Here is a 21,435-nt window from a genome sequence, read left to right on the forward strand (position 1 = left end):
TTCATTACAAGCACTTTAGATCTGTGTAAACTCTCTCATTTATATGCACCAAACTTATGTCTACTTATATACCAAATGATTTCATGAACAGAAGCTGAATTTTCTGATTTGAACAGGCTGTCCAAAAGGAACCTATGGGCCATACTGCCAGAAGACATGCCAGTGTCTGAATGGAGGGCATTGCAATGCTGTGACAGGAGCCTGTGACTGCCCCCCGGGATTCATTGGAGCAGACTGTGGCAAAAGTAAGTGTGTGCAAACATAATATAACCTTCTGGCCCATGCTAAATGAAGGCTTCTATAGTCCCACATCTTGTTTCCTGCAAAGGACAGCCAGATGCCTGCCATGCAGGACCATAAGTGGAACATAAGGAAGTAAACTCCCAGAAATGTAATGACTATAAAAACTGATACACACATTTACTTTCCAGAGAAAATTCCTCATACAGATTTCCATGTATTAGACAGTGGTCTCATCCAGGATTTATTTCCTTCTACAGTACACCAGATTTCAGTATCCCCTTTGGGGCCATTCTTCTCCCAGGAATAATTAAGTTTTCCAACCAAGTAGAACAGTTCTTCATTTGCAACAAGAATATATTTATTCTATAGTTTTGTTGATGAAGGTCATGTGGATGAAACAATGTCATACCATAACAGTTTCAAACGGATGATGAATATGCTGGTTCCAATCCCCTTTCATCTTACTTAGGTAATTTGGAACCAGTCATCATCATGCAAATAGCTTGGCAACTTTTTCTTGGCAACATTTTCAATAAAAAGCAAGCAGACACATGGATTCTCAAATGTTAAGGGAACTTTTGGGCTCTACTTACATAAATGTCTGTTAAACCATATAATGTTTTCTTTTAGCTTGTCCAGAACATCAGTATGGAAAGGATTGTAGCTCATTCCGCTTCTGTGGTGCGGGACATTGTGACCCAGTGACAGGCAAATGCTCCTGTCCATCTGGCCAAATGGGACCAAATTGCCTTCAGGGTAAGATAAGTCCAGCTATGCACTTATATTATTCAGAACAAAGTTAGATTTTTAAAATGTTTCATGGCTTTTATTCATAGTCCCTTGAAAGGCATTGGCTATAGTTTCTAACCTGCAAAGCAGTGACTGCAGAATAATTAATACTGCCAATGAATATCCTGTATAGATAGATGGAATATTGGATGAATGGATGAATGAATGAATGAATTTATCCCCTTGGTCTTACCACTCATCTATTTCTCATCTTACTTGTTGTCACCACCTCACTCACCTCAGGTCCTTGCCCAAAATCACCATGGTGGTTTCATACATGAAATTAAAAATTATCTGGGATACCATATTTCAGCACACCCATAACCCTTCATTTCCTTTAAACTAGACTAAGTGAGCCAACTCAACCTGATTTGTAATTCACATTTGTGGTTTCCAGGACCAGTGTAACATAGTAGTTAACATGATGGATTTGGACTAGAAAGATCCAGATTCCAATTTTCTGTGTGGTATCTGCTATCTCTTAGATTAACATACCTGATAGGATTATTGCGATAGTAAAATGGGAAGGTGGTGAACCACATATATGCCACGAGCCCTTTGCAGGAATTATTTAAATTAATCAAGGATTATATTAATTTAACAAAGGGTTTATAAAATCATACCTGCATGACTTTTCATGGCATCATCATCATCAATTAAATATAATTGGTAGGTATGGGCAACATCTACCACATTGATTACAGGGTATGGGAGGCATATTAGCCCTCCATACCTTCCTATCATTTCCTAATGATTAGCTGTCACACAGCCAAAAAGAAAGAAAAAAAGCAGGTGACTTTCAGTTTTTGTTTTCAGCAGTTTGTATCTGATTATTGGAAAGGGAAGGTTACTTGTTTTCTCTACTCCTTGTATGGCTTTTTGCAATTTGGTGGTTGGTTTTTGCCTTGGATGGGAGTCCGACAGGCTTGGAAGTTTCCCGTGGCCACCAAAAGCTCCTGGGTTACATGTGATCCTCAAATCACAATTTTATCACACCAATCTATTATATTTATGACTAATAAAATTCAGGCATTGTCTCAGAAATATTCAGGGGGCTTTAATCAGCACAAGGAAAAATGTATTTCACAAGCTCTGAAAACTCCTGTCAGTCAGTGGAAACAAATCTTCCCAACTTCAAGGCCTGCAACTCCAATCATTCAGTAAAAAAAAGCTCAAGGGGTCATAAGTTTAAGGAAGGTTGGTGGACACACTACTGATCAGGAATGCAACCATATCATGATTATTGGGTTGTGAATCTCAATAGCCTCAGGCAGCATAGCTAATGGTGAGACTGTTGGGTGAGTGGGCTTATTAACAAAAGGCCCTTTACATAAATGTATAGCAGAGTAACTTATTAGCAGCAGCATGACCCAGCACCAGTAGCCAAGAGTGATAAAGCAAACAAAAACCCACAGATCAATGTTATCTCTTCCTTTGGAGGCGTTTCTTTATAGCAAAATAATATGCTTGCACTATTTACAAAAACAAGATTTCCATAACACAAATAAAGTTCTTTATACTTCCTTCTTTGTCTCAACGCTGAGCTTCTTTCTCATGCAGATAAACAGCTTCGCTCTCAGAGAGCCTCCTCTTACACAGGAGTTTCACACAGTAGCTTTTATACACAGCAGCCTTCACACTGGGGCTTTTCTCATGAAAGTTTCTCACACCAGGCCTTCTCTTACAATGAGGCCTATCTCATACTGAGGCCTACTCACACAGTGGCTTTCTCTCACAGACTGACTAACACTGAGGCGTTCTAACACTCATCGGGACCATTAGCTTTGGCTCACTAACCCAAAAGGCTTTGGCTTACTTAATCTCCTCAGGGCAATGTGAGTTTATTTAATCCTTTCGGCGCTTGACTTACATTTTTGTAATTAAAAATACCTGGTTATTTTAAAATATTTCTGACAGAGATATGTGAGAAACTAGAGTCCTACTATTTCCACAAGGCTTAGATGGATCAGAATAAAACAGCTTCATGTATTTGTACATATATTTGGAAAATCTGGATTTCATTATTTAAAGATGGGTCTGTTGAGTTTTTAAAAAATGATTCTTTATATAGTGTGTTATAGGTATATCATATATGTGCATTCTTCTGGTTTCATCCATTTATACCATTATACTGTTTTTTTCTTCTTCAAAAACTCTTTGTTAATTTACTAATTTACTATAGTGTGTCCCCAGGGAAGATATGGCCCTACCTGTCAGCTAAAATGTATGTGCAAGAATGGTGGTATCTGTGACCCTGCCAATGGGACTTGTACTTGTGGACTTGGCTGGACAGGAAACTATTGTGAGAAAGGTACTATTTCTTTCCATGTTCCTTCATTGCCTGTGGGGTAGCATTCCCACACACGTGTACAATTTTTCATCAGTGTGTGGCAAAATTATACATACTCTGAACTGAAGAGATTGTCACATAAAAGAGAGGTCATCAAGAGAGCCTCAAACAAGAGGAAGTTGTATTCCTTTGTATCAAAGAGGTCTGGTGCTTCACCAAACTACACATCCCAGGATTCCATAGAATTGAGCAATGGTAGGTAAAGTGGTGTCTTGCATTAATTCTACAGTGTAGAGTCACTCTAGGAAGCAGCTTAAGACTGTTTTTTTTCTTTAACCTCATGTGCTTAAAACCTTGGCTAGATTTCATTTTAAAAGACTGTTTTTTAAAAATAAAAATTGCTTTAGTCTGTTTTTAAGGAATGTATCCATTGCACTTCAACTCAGGAATCCTGGTGTGCCGAGAGGTGATAAACTCTGGAAATCTGCTTTCAATCATAATATGTAATACTGACCTACGTGGGGCAGTGGTTTAAATCACTACAGTGAAAATTCCTATATTCCTAGAATTTCTGAAGAAATGATACAAAATAAAAGTTTATGACAGAATAGATGCTGCTGATTACTAACTGTTTGAAATTCTCCAGAAGGATGGATAATTTTTCAAGTTTTTCTTAACTGTGTTCTCAGCACATGTTTAATTTCAATGAATACAAACTACAGTAGTTGGCAGAATGAAAGGCGTAATATATATTTTCATATTTCAGTTATCTTACACACATTTGCAGCAAGGATACCTTGTCTGACTGTTTTATATAGATGATTAAGATCTTCCTAACTTTTTCCCCCTCTCCAGAATGTGCTCTTGGAAAATATGGTGCTGATTGTCACCTAGACTGCGCTTGTCAGAATAATGGAATTTGCAACAGGTTTACTGGCTGCTGTCAATGTGCAGAAGGTTATTATGGCCATTCCTGTGAACATAGTAAGTACGTAATCAACCAAGGAACTTAAGGAAAGCCAATAAAAGCTCTACATTGCAAAATCAGTGCATGCTAATTACCTTAAATACAAATTAAAAAGAAAGTGATGCATAGATTGTATTAAAACACTACTTTAAACATGGCATATCCATAATTCAGGAACTCTTACCCATGTTATAAGGCCACTCTGTTCTGTTCCTGCTGCTCATTTCATGTCATTGTCTAGCAACGTTAAGAAAATACTCAAAGGGAGTATTGCATCACATCACCCACAGAGTATGAGCAAGAACATGTAGACTTTACAAATGTGTCTTTTCTAGTGTACTGCCATTTTGTTCTTAGAATATATATATATAGTGCCTTCCAATGAGGTAGAGAAAAATGAAAGGCCTGTGTTCCCTATGTTTTTGTAATCTCTATTCCTCCTGTACCGTAGACTGCCTTTGAGTGAACTTTTTCTCTGCTCAGATTGGCACCATAACATGTTCACATATAACATGGTCATTATTCTGTCAGTGGAACATGAAAAGAATGCTTTAAACATGTGATGCATATTGAACAGCCTTAGATCAAATGCAGAAAACAATGAGTGAGATATGGGTTCATCTGTGATTTGAAAAGTTTAGATTCTCACCACAAACCTGTCTTCCCAGTCATATAGTTCCTTATCTCATTCTGGTGTCTGGGTTTGAGATTTCATGGGCTCAAGTACACTGATTCTGCCTAACAATTCTATTTAGGAGCAACCGTTTCTTTCCAGGACTCAGTGAGGAAAGACAGTTACAGTGGGCCTTGTATTCAAGATACAATGGACTGGGTCTTATAGCATTCCAAATGCATGCCTGCTGTAAAATTACCTTTTGTGAAAAATTATGGGTCTTCCAAAAAGAAAGAAGCAACAACTATATAACTCTTTCTTTTCTCAGCCTGTCCTTCAGGATTTTATGGTTTCAACTGCTGTAACACCTGCAACTGTAAAAATGCAGCTGTATGCAATGCAACAACTGGGCATTGCATTTGTCCTCCAGGTTTCTATGGTGTGCAATGTGAAAAAGGTAAGAACAGCATACCAATGTTATATTTACAGTAGTTCAAGTTCTTTGGCATTTTGGGGAGTTCTATTCAACAGACAGAAATACAGTGGCCCCACTGTATCCTCAGGTTCTGGTGCCCGCTGTGGATATAAAATAAAATGGCAGCGATGTGAACATGCATGCTTCAGAGTTTCTAGGTTAACACTGCCACCTTTTACTAATATGGGGTGTGACAATTCACAATCACTGGAAATCATGGATCCCATGGATCCAAAAACCCAGCTGTATTAATGTTTTTAATTACAGCATTTTTTATTACCATTGCATTGTCTTTCATACAACAGAAACACCTATTTCATATATAAATGCCCTGTTTTCCAGGTTGTCCTTCTGGGATGTTTGGAGAGAAGTGTCAGCATCAGTGCGAGTGTGAAGGTTCATCTTGGTGTGATCCGGTTACTGGAAAATGCTTTTGTCCTCCTGGTACAACTGGAGATAGATGTGATATTGGTAAGATCAAGGGACAACACTGACAGCTGTGTTCTTTCTGATTTTACACTTGACTGACCTAAAACCTGAAGCCCATGGATCTTAAGTATCATTTATAGATTACACTGGGCATAAACCCATATGATCTGCACTTGAAATGAATGAACAAGTAAGACATGTGACCCCTCAAGTGCACAGGTACAGAGGCGGTCTGTTGTTTAGAGACCCCAAAATCTGCAACCCAGAGTAGAAGGAAAACAGTATGAAAAACTTTTACATGTAACCAGTGTGAATGAAAATCCCTTGAATTTTGAAAACGTAGAAGTTGGTGCCGCCCAGGAGCTAAAAGAAAGGAAATGACTCTCGTCCTAGCTTGCACAGACTTGCGGTCAAGATTCCAGCTAACTCCGTCTTTCAGTTCTTGTGGTCTGAATGGGGAACCTCACATTACAAGTGAGTAAGGCTACATAGAGAGAGCTTTCTCAGTGATATATCTTTCTTCTGTATTTGTTTGGACAACTGGAAGTCACAAGGGGGAAGCTTAGCACAAAAAATGAGAGTGAAGTTTTCAGTTCCTTGCACACACACAAAAAATGCAGTCACTTTTATTTTCTTCTAAACAATCAGTGCAACCCCCAAAGCTTAAAAAGCTGTTATGGGACTGGTTTTATTTGCATTTTTATTTTCAATTAGGCCCAGTTCATCTGTGATATAATCATGAACAGCTGTGACTGTTCAGCAGCTATAAAGATAAAAGGCCTGATTTTAATTTGAACTCTGGTAAAGCATCCATTAAACAACCATAACGTTAATTAAAAAAAACCTAGAGAATATATAGCAGGTTTTTTATTGGGTTGCTTTTTCCCTCCTCTCCTAAATTAACATTGCAGACTTTCAAGCAGATGTCTAAAATTCACATTGTTATGAACATGAAAATGTGGTTATTACTTAAATTAGAATCAGGCCCAGAGGTGTTTGCGAGACTCTGTCTCATAACATTCCCTTAATTGAAAGAGCTACAATGTCTGAATTGGAATAAAAAAATTCTCCCACACATGGGGGTGGCAATTCTAAGTGGCCAGTGAATCATTCCTCCTAATATAATAGTTCAGGTGCTGGGGAAAAGAAAAGATCTTTTGTGTTTATCGGAATCCAGATGAAAGAAGGTGTGTGTGGTGGTTAGAAGGGGAGGCATGGAGAAAGAGAGGTGTCTTTAACAAACACCAAGCATGCTAAATGTATTTGGTATCAAGAAGTTACAAGATCCAATTCTCATGTGACTAAAGCAGTGTGACAATCTTTATGTTTTTTTAAAAATGCATGGATTTTTCCATGTCAGCCTGGGGCCCTTTTGTTGTTGGGTTCACAACAATCAAAGAGAAACTCTTCTGAATTTTGATACCCCAAGGAAGATTCACTGAACACTAGACTTACCTGTCAGGATTGTCCCACAGCCTAAGGTTTCCAGGCCAAAGCCTGAGACCTGGAGGCATTGATCCTATTTGTCACTCCACAGAACATGTTTTCCTGTTTGGAAATTAAGATGGACACCTTAGTTTTAAGGGGTGTTCTTAGAACAAGAAAAAGTGAGATCATCCCTTACTTAGGAAGATGAAATAAGGAACATTTAGCCTAGATGATTTGCTTCTAGCAGGAAGGTAAATTCAGAATCACAACAACTAGGAAGGAAGAATGCATATATCCCTCTATTTATGATAGCCATGTATAAATATGTGAGAGGAAGTCATAGGGAGGAGGGAGCAAGATTGTTTTCTGCTGCCCTGGAGACTAGGACACGGAACAATGGCTTTAAACTAGACGAAATGAGATTCCACTTGAACATTAGGAAGAACTTCCTCACTGTGAGGGCTGTTTGGCAGTGGAACTCTCTGCCCCGGAGTGTGGTGGAAGCTCCTTGTCAAGAGTCAGACGCTAATTAGTGAACAAAAATAGAGTTTATTCAGCAGATAAGCCAAAAAGTAATGTTAACACAGAAAAAACCTTGAAACACTTCACTATCAGTGCTTCAAGAGCAGTTCAAACAAAAATATAATTCAGCAACACAAGCAGGTAAAAACAAAGCTAAACAGACTTAGTGCAAACTGCACTTTCTGAGTCCAAGCCCTGCCAGCCAGCTCTGTAGTTTTCCAAGGAACAGTTCCCAAAAGAAAACACCAAATTGGTCAGGAAACAACAAAAAAACTAAGAATGCAGTAGACTGCTTCCACAATGTGGATAAAGCCGAAGGCTCCAAAAGGATGGTGAAAAGACGTCGTCCGGGATTCCAAGGTCAGGTCAGGAGATAACAGCGGTGTCCAAAGAGCAAGCCAGGAGTCAAAAGCCGATAGTAGTCATCAATCACAGGGCGAAGGCAGTAGCAAGGTCAAATTCCGATCCAAAGTCTGAAGAGGGTGCAGTCATCCAAAACAGGTCCACGATAAGACACAGCGAGAGCCAAGCTAGGTGATAACAGCAGATTCAAATCATAGTCCAAGTCCAGTCTTCATGGAAACACAGAGATCCCAATGGCGCCTCAGCAACACCTTGCCACACGCAAAGTGCAGTGGCCAAACATTCCCATTTTATTCCCCTTCCTCCTGGGTGACCAAACACTCACACCCAAACACCAGGTGTCCCAAATCTACTCAGAGTCTGAGCTCCACACAGCTAGAGCTCGTGGATCTGGAGTACCTAGCAATTCGTCGGAGTCCCAATCATCCTGCCCACACTTAGCCCCATGAACACTTAAAGAACCATCCTCCCTTCTCCAAGCATCCCAATTGGGATCAGCTCCTGCAGAAACCCCAGGTTCAGAAGTATCCATAGACCCCAAATCCCCAGACATCTCCGGTGGCTGTGCCCATTCAGTGCCCACTTCCCCAGCCACCACCTGTTCCTCAGCATCCATCTCCCCATCTGAATCTTCCTCAGAAGATCCCCCATATAGCTCTCTAAGTCGCTTCCTGCACAACTCCTCCAGTGAACCCTCATCACGAGGGTTTTTTCTTCCTCTTCGAATTCCATCCCCATCAACCATAATCCCCGAAGGCGCAGTCACAACACTCCTTCTTTGGAGACTTTTAAGCAGAGGCTGGATGGCCATCTGTTGAGGGTGCTTGGAATGTGACTTTCCTGCTGCTTGGCAGGTGGTTGAACTAGATGGCCCATGAGGTCTCTTCCAATTCTATGATTCTATGATTCTAAGAAGCTAGTTAAATAAATATATGCATACCTCCCCAGGTGTCTTTGCAAGTTGCAGAATAGATGAAAATAGCATTTACCATTTGTTCAGAGCTGAAATGCCCAAAACTGGGGAATTGACACCCTTTTCTGCCACATAAAGATAATCTGTAAAAACTGGGGATTCAGGGGTTGGGCCCTTAGATCTCACAACTACTGAAAACCCGTTCTTAGGTCCTTACGGTATTAGTCAATGTCTTTTTAATCCTTTCAGGTGCTTTAAAATATCACTTGATCACCTTCAGGCTTCCCCCATGATTCTGTGATATCATATTGCTAATGCTACTCTCTTAACCACCCTGAGTCCCTTTGGGGAGAGAGAATGGGTTATAAATAAAGTATTATTATTATTATTATTATTATTATTATTATTATTATTATTATTATTACGTTCAATTTGCCTTGTTTGTTTTCAATACATATTTTATTGTTTTAACCAGTTTGTGTGTAGTGTTTTATGTTTTTGTTGTTGTTGTTGTTTTTCATTGTTTCCCATCCTAGAGGCAATATTGTTCAAAACTATTTTAAAAATGTGTAATGAATATTGTTTCAGTACTAATGAAATCTTGTAAATTAAAAAAGGGTTGTGTCACCTTGATGATTCATCAATTATTGTGGCATGTAGTTTTATAGCAAAACCTTTGTTGTGATACATGAGTTGGCAATTCAGGATATATCTCAGTTATCAAAGTAGATCTTTTACCTTGTTAGCAGCAAATTTGGTTCGAGAACCACAAATAACACGGAGAGAATAAAGACAGGTTTCTACAGCAGAAATTTAAATTTGTTAAATTTTCTAACATGCACACACAAAATCACATGACTATCTCAAGGAAGGGCTGTCCAAGTAGACAGAAATATTTTCTAAAGCAATGGTTCTCAACCTGTAAGCCCCCAGATGTTTTTGGCCGGTAAACTGACTGGGATTTCTGGGAGTTGTAGGCCAAAACACCTGGGAACCCACAGGTTGAGAAACATTGTTCTAGAGAGTATTTGGAAGACTTTTTTTGTGCATACAGCAATGATTATACTAGCTTCCATTTTTTCTTATGATTTCCACTTTGCTGGGCAAACTTTTTTTTCCACTTGCTGGAAAGTAGCTGGTGAGGCAGGCTTATGTGTTCTCCCCTCGTTTTGCTATTCACCGATATTTAGTAAAAGATTCTGGAGTTAGCTGCTCTTTATTGTTACGTGTAGGTAGACACCCAAAGCAACAGAGGAATTGGCTATTATCTCCCATCTCAAGGTTTATTGCAGTATTTAGTACAAACATAGTGTTGTAATCCCACACCACAAAGCCATTTTTCTGCAGCCCTCTTTCACCATTCTCCCAATGCTGATGCTGATTTCTTTTAAAAAAAAACTTTTGACCAAGACATAGGAGGAAAAGGAAAAGAAAACATCAAAATACTATGCAAAAAGGAGCTTCTTTATCAGAGGGTGTATTGGTTGCAGTATGTCTGTATAAGAAGTTATGTTGCTTCATACCAAAACCACTTCTGTCCACACCAGCTGCTCCTCCTCCTTCTAAATACAGCTACTCCGATGCATCTGGGAGGACAACAGGTTGTGGAATGCTCCCTTGCCCTACAAACATGTTTATTTTTGAAGTTATTTTAAATATTATATTACCACAGAACATTTCATAGTCCTAAAATGTAATGGAACAAGTTGAAAGGGGCTTTTTCCGTAAGCCATAAATAATAGCTTTAAAAAACAAAAATCTAATTTATTTCATATTTATGAATAAAGTAGACTCTCTACTAAGGATTCTCTCTGTGTCTTTGAAGTTCTTCAAAACAGAAATACCTTTAAATTTAGTTAACTGATTGACACAAAGCCAACCAAATCACATGCTTTTAAAATGAAGACTAATTCTATGAGAACAGTCAAATGCATCTTTGTTTCTTTGTTATCTTTTGCATTGTTTAAAAAATCCTTTGTGAAAGCAAACAACAAAAGTAAAATGGAAAAATTAAAAACTTGTGATACTTGCTGGACTATATAACTCTGTGTTTCTGTGTTCCCCTTTGTAGCGTGTAAGCCAAACCAATATGGCACCAACTGCTCACAGCAATGCCAGTGTGCCAACAAATCCCAATGCAATGTGTACAGTGGAAGGTGTACTTGTTTCAACAACTGGATGGGACCAACTTGTGAAGAAGGTAAATGCAAGCACAGACAGTAAACCAGATTGCTAAGCAAAATATGTCAATGTGCCTTGTGCTAACTTGAAAGAGGCAGACCACAAAAAGTGTGAAGTCAGATATCCCAGGAACAGACTCTTCTCTAGAAGCGCCAATCATACCTCCAGTTTCACACACACACGCACATACACACCAAACCAGGTTGGGGAAGATTTTCTATTGTCACGTGACAGTTTTCTGAACATGGCTGGTATGAGAGCTCCTCCTTGCTTGGTTGTTTATTTCCAGACTCAGGCACTAAACAACCATGCTAAGGGAAAAGTCATGGCAGCTAAGCAGTCTCATTTATTACTACTCACGTTGTGTGTGATTCCCCTATAGGAAATCACACATAGGGAGGTGGGGGTAGGCAAGGTTTCTCTGTCGATAGCCAAAATAGCTGCATGATTGACATTCCTCTTCATTCTCTTGCCCTTCTACCTATCTCACCAGCTCTATAACACAGCAAAAAAAAAAAAAAAAGGAATCTGACGGGGGAAACTTTCTAACCGCGCCCCTTTACATGGAAGTTCTCAAAAATCTTCCTGCAATCAGAAGAAAACTATTTAAATTACTAGGCCTTTCATGTACAAAAAAAGATTTCTTAAAGACTATCTTTATAGTATCAAAACAACATGTAGGAGAAAGCAACAAGCTCAGGGAAATCATAGGTATAAAAATAATTTAGGGGAAAGCCCTTTGGCTAGTAGGATAAAACAGCCACTTACTACATAGTTACCAAACACTGAGATGGTTCCAAAAAGAAAATCAGGTGCAGGAAGCAGCATGAACTAACAATGGTTGGAGAAAAGATGGTGGCACTAGCACCTTGGAAGACACCCCTTTTAAGCTGCCGAAAGGTCAGTCTTGTTAATTTGCCACCACAAACCCTCTCCACACATGAAAAATTCAGCACTGAACTAATTACTAAAGGATGCTGACTGCATTTTTAAATATTCAAAAACTTTTTTAAAAATACACTCATTGAAGACTCAAATCCAGTTGTTAGTCCCAACTAGAGAAAGCAAATTCAGTAAATGTGGACTTGGTAAGCCAACGGTTATGTGAATTCCACTAAGAGTATTTTGGTTGACACTAGCTAATGAATTCATCCAAGGTTAGAGGAAGGACTTCTTTATTGACGCAAACTTGCTTTCCCACTCACTGAACCGTCAGATAGTACAAGCATATCAAAGATGCAATGCAAAATTCTGTTGCAGAACCATACTTGTAAATATGTAATAAGGATACCAAATTAACTGCTAGAATAGAAGATATGGGCAATCACCACTCACAGAGCTTTTAAGAGGATTAGAAAGTTCCTTGATGATAGGTTTCTTGGGAGCTATTTACAATGGAAGCCAAATGGAAGACAGCCTGTTCAAAGACAGTATATGTCCAAATGCCAGATACTAGCGACAACCATGGGGGAAGTCTATTACTTTCAGTTGTTTGTGGGTTTTCCAGGTGATCTCTGGTGGTTCACTGGTAGAAAAAGAATGCAAAGCTGAAAAACCTCTGATTTAGTGGTTTGAGGCTCTTCTTACATTTAGCGCTATACTTGAGAATTTATGGTCTATTAGATTTCCAAAATATTATCTGTCTAATTTGTGTCAAGTCTCACATAATATTTCTAACAGCCTCCTAAGTGTATTTATCTATAATTCTCCAGGTGGCCCTCCAAAACTTCCTTCTTATGAAGAACAAACTCAGGAGAAAGGGAATGCTTTTTCAAGACTGCCACAACAGGAACACTTGGACTAATAAATGAGCTGTTTTATATGCACAGGCGGTATTTAACTCTGGAAATGAGAGCTGCTATTCATTTCAGCCTGAGCGGTACTGAAAAATTCACACTTCTTCATGCAAGTTCACAGTGTCCTGTTAAGTAACTCGGCCCCTTTTAAAACTGTTTAGCTCTCTTCTGTTTATTTATTCTTGACCTCCTGCTTCCTTCTGATTAATCCACTCTCAGTATCATTTCCAAGTGTCAATCCTGTGTTTCTTACCACTGCAAAACATAGAGGGTTTTCCTTCTTTGCCAGCATATTGGAGGAATCAGTATTTGAAATGAAGGATCACAAACATTTGTTTGCTACAGAAACTGTGCAAGAGATATTGGAACACTTTTTGGGTTTATGAAGCCAAAGTATTCAACCTATGTTGGGGGAAGCAGCGTGTTTTCAGAACAAATAACCATTGTTTCAACAGGAGAAGATAACAGATAAAATAAATAAATAAAATATTTGAGGCACAATTCAGCAAGGGAGATCCACATGCAGAAACAGACAAGCAGGAAGTCAGCATATCGCAAGACAAGCAGAAGATTGGCATGTAGAAGCAAATGCCCACCTTCACAAAACTAACACAAATGTGGATACCTATTCAGTTAATTAAAATTTTTACAGTAGAAATTGTATATACATATACTGAAAAGTATATCTTATATCAAGATTAGGGCACTCATGTGGCCCTCCAGATGTTGTTGGACTGCAAGTCCCAGCAGCCCAAGCAATCCAGTAGTGGTGAATGCAGGAGATTGCAGTTCAGTAAGACAAGGGTTAAATGAAAAGAAGCATCAGTCTATGGAATATTGACACAAAGACTCGCCCAGAAAAAGAAATTCAAGACACAGCCCTCAGCTGGAAAAATCATGGCAACAGTGTTCTAGGATGCAGATGGTGTTATCCATGTTGATTTCCTTGAATGTGGAACAACAATAAATTCAGAGCATTACATCACAACGCTGTGAACTTTGAAACGATGGCTAACAGGGGTCCAAAAGGAAAAGATTTAGCACCGTCTGACTTCCATCTGTTCCCGATAATGAAAGAAGATCTGCGGGGACATCATTATGCTTCTGATGAAGAACTGTGAGATGATGGTTGTGAAAACAGAGTGTCGACTTCTTCTGTGACGGCTTCAGAAAATTTGTTCATCATTGGCAGAAATGTATCCAATTGTCTGGTGATTATGTAGAAAAGTGAATAATGGTAGTTAAAGAGCACATTCTAAGGATTATTTCTGCCTTTAAGTTATTAAAATATTCCCATCCAAACCCAAGTAATGAAGGTGGAGGCGTTACTTTTCATTCAACCCTTGTATCTGGAGAGCCACATGATTCCCACCACTGGCCTAAATCCAGTTGTTCATACCAATTAAAAGTATCCACCGAATCAGTATGTGAACTTGCCAAGTGCTTACTGACTCTGTGGTTCTACTCTAGTTTGACTTACAAATTAAATATAAGGCAGGGATTGGAAACATTCAGGCCTCCTTATGTTGAAGGGCAGCAATTCCCATCAGCCCTAAGAAGTATATCTAGGGATGTCTGGAAGTGCTGGGATGTTTGGAGGTCTGTATAGTTCTCTAATTTCTGAGTAAACATGTATAGGATTTGCCATGTTGTAAATAAGGTTTTTGATATGGATAAAGATGTATATGAAACTTAAATATAGGAATAAATATGATGAATAAATGTACTAACTGGAGATTATAAAGGATCAGCTTGCCTGAGTAAATAAGGCTTTAAATCTTTAAATGCTATCACTATTTTGCAATGGTAGAATTGTCAATAATGAATTTCTTTTTACCGAATATTCCAAGGGCTCAGGTCTTACCCAAAGCTATGACTTAATTTTTCAGCTCTAGAGCCAATAATCCCTCTTAGAAAGCTACTTAATGTTAATGGGCATTGACTATATACTGTAATACTTAGTACTTCACTGACAAAGTATAAATGAGCCATCTCTTAGTCGCCCACTTTAAGTTCTTTGATGAAACTTGGCTGGACTTGGATGTTAATTAGTTTCATGGTGTGTGTATTATCTTCATTTCTTCACCATTTAGCATTTTCAGATAGAAGTCATACCCATAAAATAGTCCTAAACCACAGCGGAAATAAAAAGTAAAGAATCAATTTGTGATGGTTGGCGGGATGAAAGGGCGGGACTTAAAAACAATAGAATTAATGCAAACATCACAAAGTTGTGAACAATGTTTAAAATCCAACTGTTCTTCCTTGGGAAAAATATTAAACAAAACAATTTAAAAACATAAATAGAAAGGAAGAAAAATTTTGCTTATTCAACCTTTGCTCATCCAATGTTCTGTATTATCCAACGCAGTCTGCCTTTTCAGTAGTCAATGTTTTTGTAGTCAGTATTTTCAATATATTGCAATGTTTTGGTACTAAATTTGTAAATACAGTAATTACTACAGAATGTTACATATATTGAACTGCTTTTTCTGTCAGTTTGTTGTAAAACATGATGTTTTGGTGCTTAATTTGTAAAAGCATAATGTAATATGATGTTTAATAGGCTTTTCCTTCATCCCTCCTTATTATCCAACATTTTCATGTATCCAATGTTCTGCCGGTCTGTTTATGTTGGATAAGTGAAACTCTACTATAATTGAAAAGCCCCAAAACCCTCTCTAAATCAAAATATCTGAAGTGTTCTGCACATCTCATTAGACTAGGCTGCAATGGATACAAAACATGATGTTCTACCAAGGGAACCTTATGTAACAAAGACACAAGAGTAGCTGTTGGTCCATTTATAACTGAAAATGCAACAGCCCAAAATTACTCAGATTATTCTCCAACACTTGATGTAAAACAAATATCCCTTACAGGGAAGATAGTGAAGAAAAGGAAACAACTGAAAGTACAAGTAATCAAGAAATAATAAGTTGGTGAGATGTCATACAGATACCCAGCTCCCAAACCAATTCTCATATTACTTGTTAAAGTGTTGAGGTCACAACCATGGATATTTCTTTAAAGAATGACACTTTTCAAGCTAACTTACATCGTTTGCTGTTACTGTCATGCGCCTTCAAGTCATTTCAGACATTTGAATTTCAGACTCATAGGATTTTCCTGGAAAGATTTGTTCAGAGGTGGTTTGCCATTGCCTTCCTCTGAGGATGAGAGTGGCTTGCCCAAGGTCACCCAGTGGATGACCTTGTCTCCCTGGTCTCCCAGAGGTGTAGTTCAACACTACACTAGGTTGCCATTCTAATTTATGTGGTGCAAGTTGTTACTTTCTATTACAATTGGAGTGAACCACCAAACCCAAACCTTCATTCTCCTGCTAATAAATCCCAGCTTGAACCACATGGGGGCACATTTTGACAGCACAGTTGACATGGTAAAATCACTTTGTGGATAAACCCTTAAGTAATTGGGCATATCGCGGCACCACCCCAATCTCACACCCATCTGGATTCTATCATGAAAGGGCCATGGCTAGTGAATTCAAAAATGCTCACTCCACCTTAACTACCTAAGGGTCCACATTCTCTGAGCTTTAATATCTCTATGCAGCCCTGAAGCCAGCCTGCATGGAAATTCTGTGCTTAGTGGGAAGAGGCAGGATGAAACATGTGAGACACAGGGGACATAGTCACAAAGTGAATATACGTAGCAGCACTGAGACACATAGAGAATCCCAGTCTATCATTTTACATCTGACTACAGGGAGGTATCTAGACACTTGTGCCATTCTACTGGCTTATAAAGCATGGGATGGCTGCTCCAGGGCTTTACAGTAAGCTGGACAATGTGGAGGAAGGAAGGAAAAACAGTACAACCCCTTTATGCACAAGGACACGGTCCAGGCCCCCTCCTTGACACCTAGAACTACAGATAATATCAAATGCTATATTTTGACTACATTTGGGCTGTAAGCTTACCATAGAATAGAACTGGAAGACCTTCCAGGACTTCCAGGTTTGGGGAGGGGGGGGTTGGAGTACTGGTGAATGAAACCATTGGTATCGAGTCCATGAATAAGGGGGTATCCTCTATTACATGTTACAGTGCTCAGCCACTGCATTTAAGAGATATAATATGGCAGCCATAATATAGCACAGCATCTCAAATATTGGTTAAATTGGTTCAGGCTTATGGAACTTGGAATTCGATCACGTTTAGAGGACCACAGTCTTCAATCCTTCAGTATAGAATTGCTTGCTCATTGCCCACTTTGGACAACAGACAATAGCTCATTGATCATGAGGTCGACCTTTTTTTCTTTTTTTTCTTTTTTTGAAGCAGCTTATCTGTCCTTCTCATGCTTAATGACAACTACTTTGTAATAAGTGTGATGTGATGCTACGGGATTGTGAATTCCCTTGTCTTTGTTTCACATGATTTGTTGCTGCAGGTGGTGGGGAATACAATACAATGATTTTATAGTCATATGTTTCTTTAACTATAATCAAAGTCATTCTGCCCACCCAGAAATATAGCAGTTCTCCTTCAATCTCACTTTTATATGAAACAGCAAAATATTACTTTTGATTCAGTTTTAAGTGGGACCCAAGACCTTTGCTTAAAGTGTTCACATTTGGGGCAAAGCTCAGCAGAAATCAATTCCAAGCAACATAGTTACTTATAATGATCTATACCCTTCTTGGTTTAAAACAGTGGTTCTCAACCTGGGGTCCCCAGATGTTTTTTACTTTCAACTCCCAGAAATCCTAACAGCTGGTAAAAAAAACTGGCTGGGATTTCTGGGAGTTGTAGGCGAAAAACATCTGGCGACCCCAGGTTGAGAACCACTGGTTTAAAAGGAGCTCACATTTCACCATGACATGCAAAAATAGTCACTTTATTCGTACAATGAACAGCATCTACATATTCTTTTTTAAAGTTACTTTTACATGAAATTGTTAGGCATTTGACAGGGTTTTTTTTCCAAGTTTTATGCCACTATTCTATCTTCACTATTTCTCCCCTAAGAGAGTAAAGGTAAGGAAAGGAAATGAGCAGAATACAATTTGCTGGGGTTAGAGGCACAGGACATCTGTGAAAGTGAAAAACAAAGCTTGATATTTCTATTGTGTTCCTTGTCTATTGGTATTTTATCGTTCTCAATAAATATAATTTCTTTTTATATTTTCCACCTCTCTTGGAATTTCTAGGTCTTTCAGTATGATTCTGTAGTCAATTTCTACTGAAAGCTAAGTACATAATTGTAATGGGGACCTAGAGAAAACATTGTAATCAAATCTGTGAATAATCAAATCCACAAATGGCAAAAACGCAAATGTTGAGGACCAACAGTAATGACAGCAAAGGAATTTGAAATACTGAAAGAAGTAACGGAAATGAATTATAATAAAAAAATAACACAAGTAGAAGAGAGCATGAAGCCCCTGACTCCACTTCCACCATCATACATCCATGCCTTCCAACAATCCGAATTTGGCAGCAACGCCCCTGATTAATGGTCTGTTATTCCACTTTTCAGCTGGATTTCAAATGTCCAAGTTCCTCCTTCCTCCTCCCACTTGCCCCTTTGTCCTCAGTTTACTTCAGTTGCTGCAAATAGTTCAAAATGCAAATACAGTTTGCATTTGGTTAACAGGCAGCCAAAGGAGAGGTAAGGCATTACCTTTCCCTTCTCAGTAGGCTCAAGCAAAAGCAAACGAAACTACCTCTCCTAACGTATACATTCTTTCTCCATAATAACTTTTGCCATTTTGACCAAACTCTGATGTTCCTTGGCCACACAGTTTTTATTTCTGAAATGCTGGATGTTATACACATCCAGGTTAGTGCCACAGTTGTCCAGATATTAAGCATGGATGTCTGCTGTGAAATTATACATACTTTGTGGTATAGTGGATCCTATTTCAAGTTCTCCTTCCTGGCATAAGATGTGTCTCAATGTGTCTTTAAAACACCTTTCGGACTGAAACAAACACTGTTTATGTATCATTCCTGATCAATTTCCATTGTTAAATTGTATCTCCATTCTTCTGAATTTTGTAAATACAGTAGAGTCTCACTTATCCAAGCTAAATGGGCCGGCAGCAGCTTGGATAAGCGAATATCTTGGATAATAAGGAGGGATTAAGGAAAAGCCTATTAAACATCAAATTAGGTTAGGATTTTACAAATTAAGCACCAAAACATCATGTTATACAACAAATTTGACAGAAAAAGTAGTTCAATACGCAGTAATGTTATGTTGTAATTACTGTATTTATGAATTTAGCACCAAAATATCACGATATATTGAAAATATTGACTACAAAAATGGCTTGGATTATCCAGAGGCTTGGATAAGTGAGGCTTGGATTAGTGAGACTCTACTGTACTATGTACTATAAAAATGATAAATGCTGCTATTGTTGCAATCTGAATTCTGAGAGAGGAGTGTTGGGCTGAAGGGGAAATACTTTTGGAAAATGTCACGGTTTTACAATGATTTGGCCTTTGGGTTAAATCAATTTTTGTAAAGTTTTCTCTTCATTTGTCTGGATGAAATACCAAACTGTCACTCAAAATATTGTATAGTCATTTAGCCATGAGAAATCTGTCCAGATAGCTATTAAACATATTTTGTTTGCCTGGGCGATATATAATGTATAGTTTATATTTCTATAATTCACCATAAATGTTAACAGACTTGTTTTTTCTCTGCTTTATAAAATTTCAGTATACATTTTCTTCTAAGAGAGCTTGGTACCACTGGTGAAAATAGTAAAATAAATTATAAATGTGCTTGGATAAAGCCACGTTGCTTTCTGAGAAGTTGTGAAAGCCTCGTACAAGAATCAGTGTTGTTGCTGTTATGTGTCTTCAAGTGCATTAGGTTTCACAATTGCTTTAAAAGTAAGATAAAAATTACCAAGGAAGGGAATGGGAATTTTTAATGTAATGTTTAAGTATCGGGGGAAGAAGAAAAAACACATGATTAATCCATGTTTCTTTTGGTCACTAAGCAAACTTTTAAAGTATTAATTTTAGTTACAGTATTTGACATTATTTCTAATCTATCATTAAAGATAATTCCTTTTTATCCCAAATATGTGTTGGGTATATACATTACAATCCCCATATGCTGTTCCTGAACTTACAGTAGAATCAGGAAACCATGGATAATAGCAAACCTTATTGTCTGACACAAAATTAATACAGTTTCCAATGAGAAAGGAGCGACCATATATCATACTTTCAACCCCAGAAAATTCAATTATTGGATAACCTTTGCCGGAAATTATTTGATGATGCACAACAACTACCCTAGCAGCAACAGCAACCCACAATATACACTCTGGATCCACTGTAGATATCATCGCCCCTTTCTAATTTCTGTGGCAAAATGCAGACTGCCCAGTAATTTCACGAGATTCATGAGAACATGGATCAGACACCTGGAAGAATCATCACCCCTGTTTTAAATCCCACAGACTTTTGCTCGTGGGAACAAAGTCGAGTGTTTTCAGTTAAACTTCAGTAATTAGAATCTTCATAGGAAAACAATCAGAATTTTAAATATTCCTTCTTTCTCCTTGCCAAAAATTATTATTCAATTTTGATCCTTTTTTATGTTGAAGAACCAGAGCTATTAAACATTGCCCAGCATTCTTGCCAAGCATATTATTTTCATTGGCGACAGCCTTCTGTTTGCTTAAGTAATAACCAACACAGTATCAGAAGTTGCCAGTCAGATAAACATGGAAATTATACCTCCTCATTCCTTCCTTTAGAGCCAAGGAGACATTTCAGAAGCATCCGTGGTTATAATGTCACTACTTTATCCCTTAAGGGGAAAAAATTCAATGCCTGAACAAATTTGACAAGGGCACTTTCCTGTGCAATTGCCACTAACATTAGGGTTTCAAGGATCTTTCATTTTCTTCTTGTCAACCTAAGGCACACTTCAGCTAAGGATGAGTACATAATATTGTAATTGTCAGCTAGCTCAGGCAGGATATAAAGAGAGGAAAACCTCTGGAGCCTGGGATTAGTCCGTTCCATGGAGGTTGGCAATCTGGCCTGTGAGAAATCTTGAGGAAATCCACCATTTCCGAACCTCACCTTTTCACTAGCCTCAGTAAAGGTTTTCTTACTGCTACTTCATACTACCACCCTTCCTATTTGAGAGGGTAAGCTGTTAGAAAGGGAATCCCAAGGTTATCCCTTGTTACTGAGTAATTCCTGGTTATTTGGCCCAGAAAAAGCAAAATATTGTTGGTTGATCCCAACTAAAGTGGATCTATTGAATTAACTGTTGATTCAACATGTAGATAAATTTGATTGATTCAGTAACTCTGCTCAAGTCAGGACTAACAATAGAATATATTTCAGCCAGAACTGCTGTTTAAGTTTTATTAGAAGACTTGAAGCCGTACAATTGATTGTGTTTAATTACTTTGGTG

General features: G+C 38.3%; 1 protein-coding gene across 1 annotated transcript in view; it reads left to right on the forward strand.

Annotated features, from left to right (window-relative positions):
* Positions 1–19,804, forward strand: part of LOC100555258 (multiple epidermal growth factor-like domains protein 6) — a 264,856-nt gene extending 245,052 nt beyond the window's left edge. Inside the window, 8 exon segments of the mRNA XM_062976742.1 lie at positions 117–245; positions 874–999; positions 3,215–3,343; positions 4,178–4,306; positions 5,231–5,359; positions 5,720–5,848; positions 11,104–11,232; positions 12,926–19,804. Of these exon segments, the coding sequence (XP_062832812.1) occupies positions 117–245; positions 874–999; positions 3,215–3,343; positions 4,178–4,306; positions 5,231–5,359; positions 5,720–5,848; positions 11,104–11,232; positions 12,926–13,017 (992 nt within the window). The 3' untranslated portion in view covers positions 13,018–19,804.
* The last annotated feature ends 1,631 nt before the right edge of the window (positions 19,805–21,435 follow it).

The sequence above is a fragment of the Anolis carolinensis genome, chromosome 3, assembly GCF_035594765.1.
Source record: "Anolis carolinensis isolate JA03-04 chromosome 3, rAnoCar3.1.pri, whole genome shotgun sequence".
In the NCBI taxonomy this organism is placed as follows: Eukaryota; Metazoa; Chordata; class Lepidosauria; order Squamata; family Dactyloidae; genus Anolis; species Anolis carolinensis.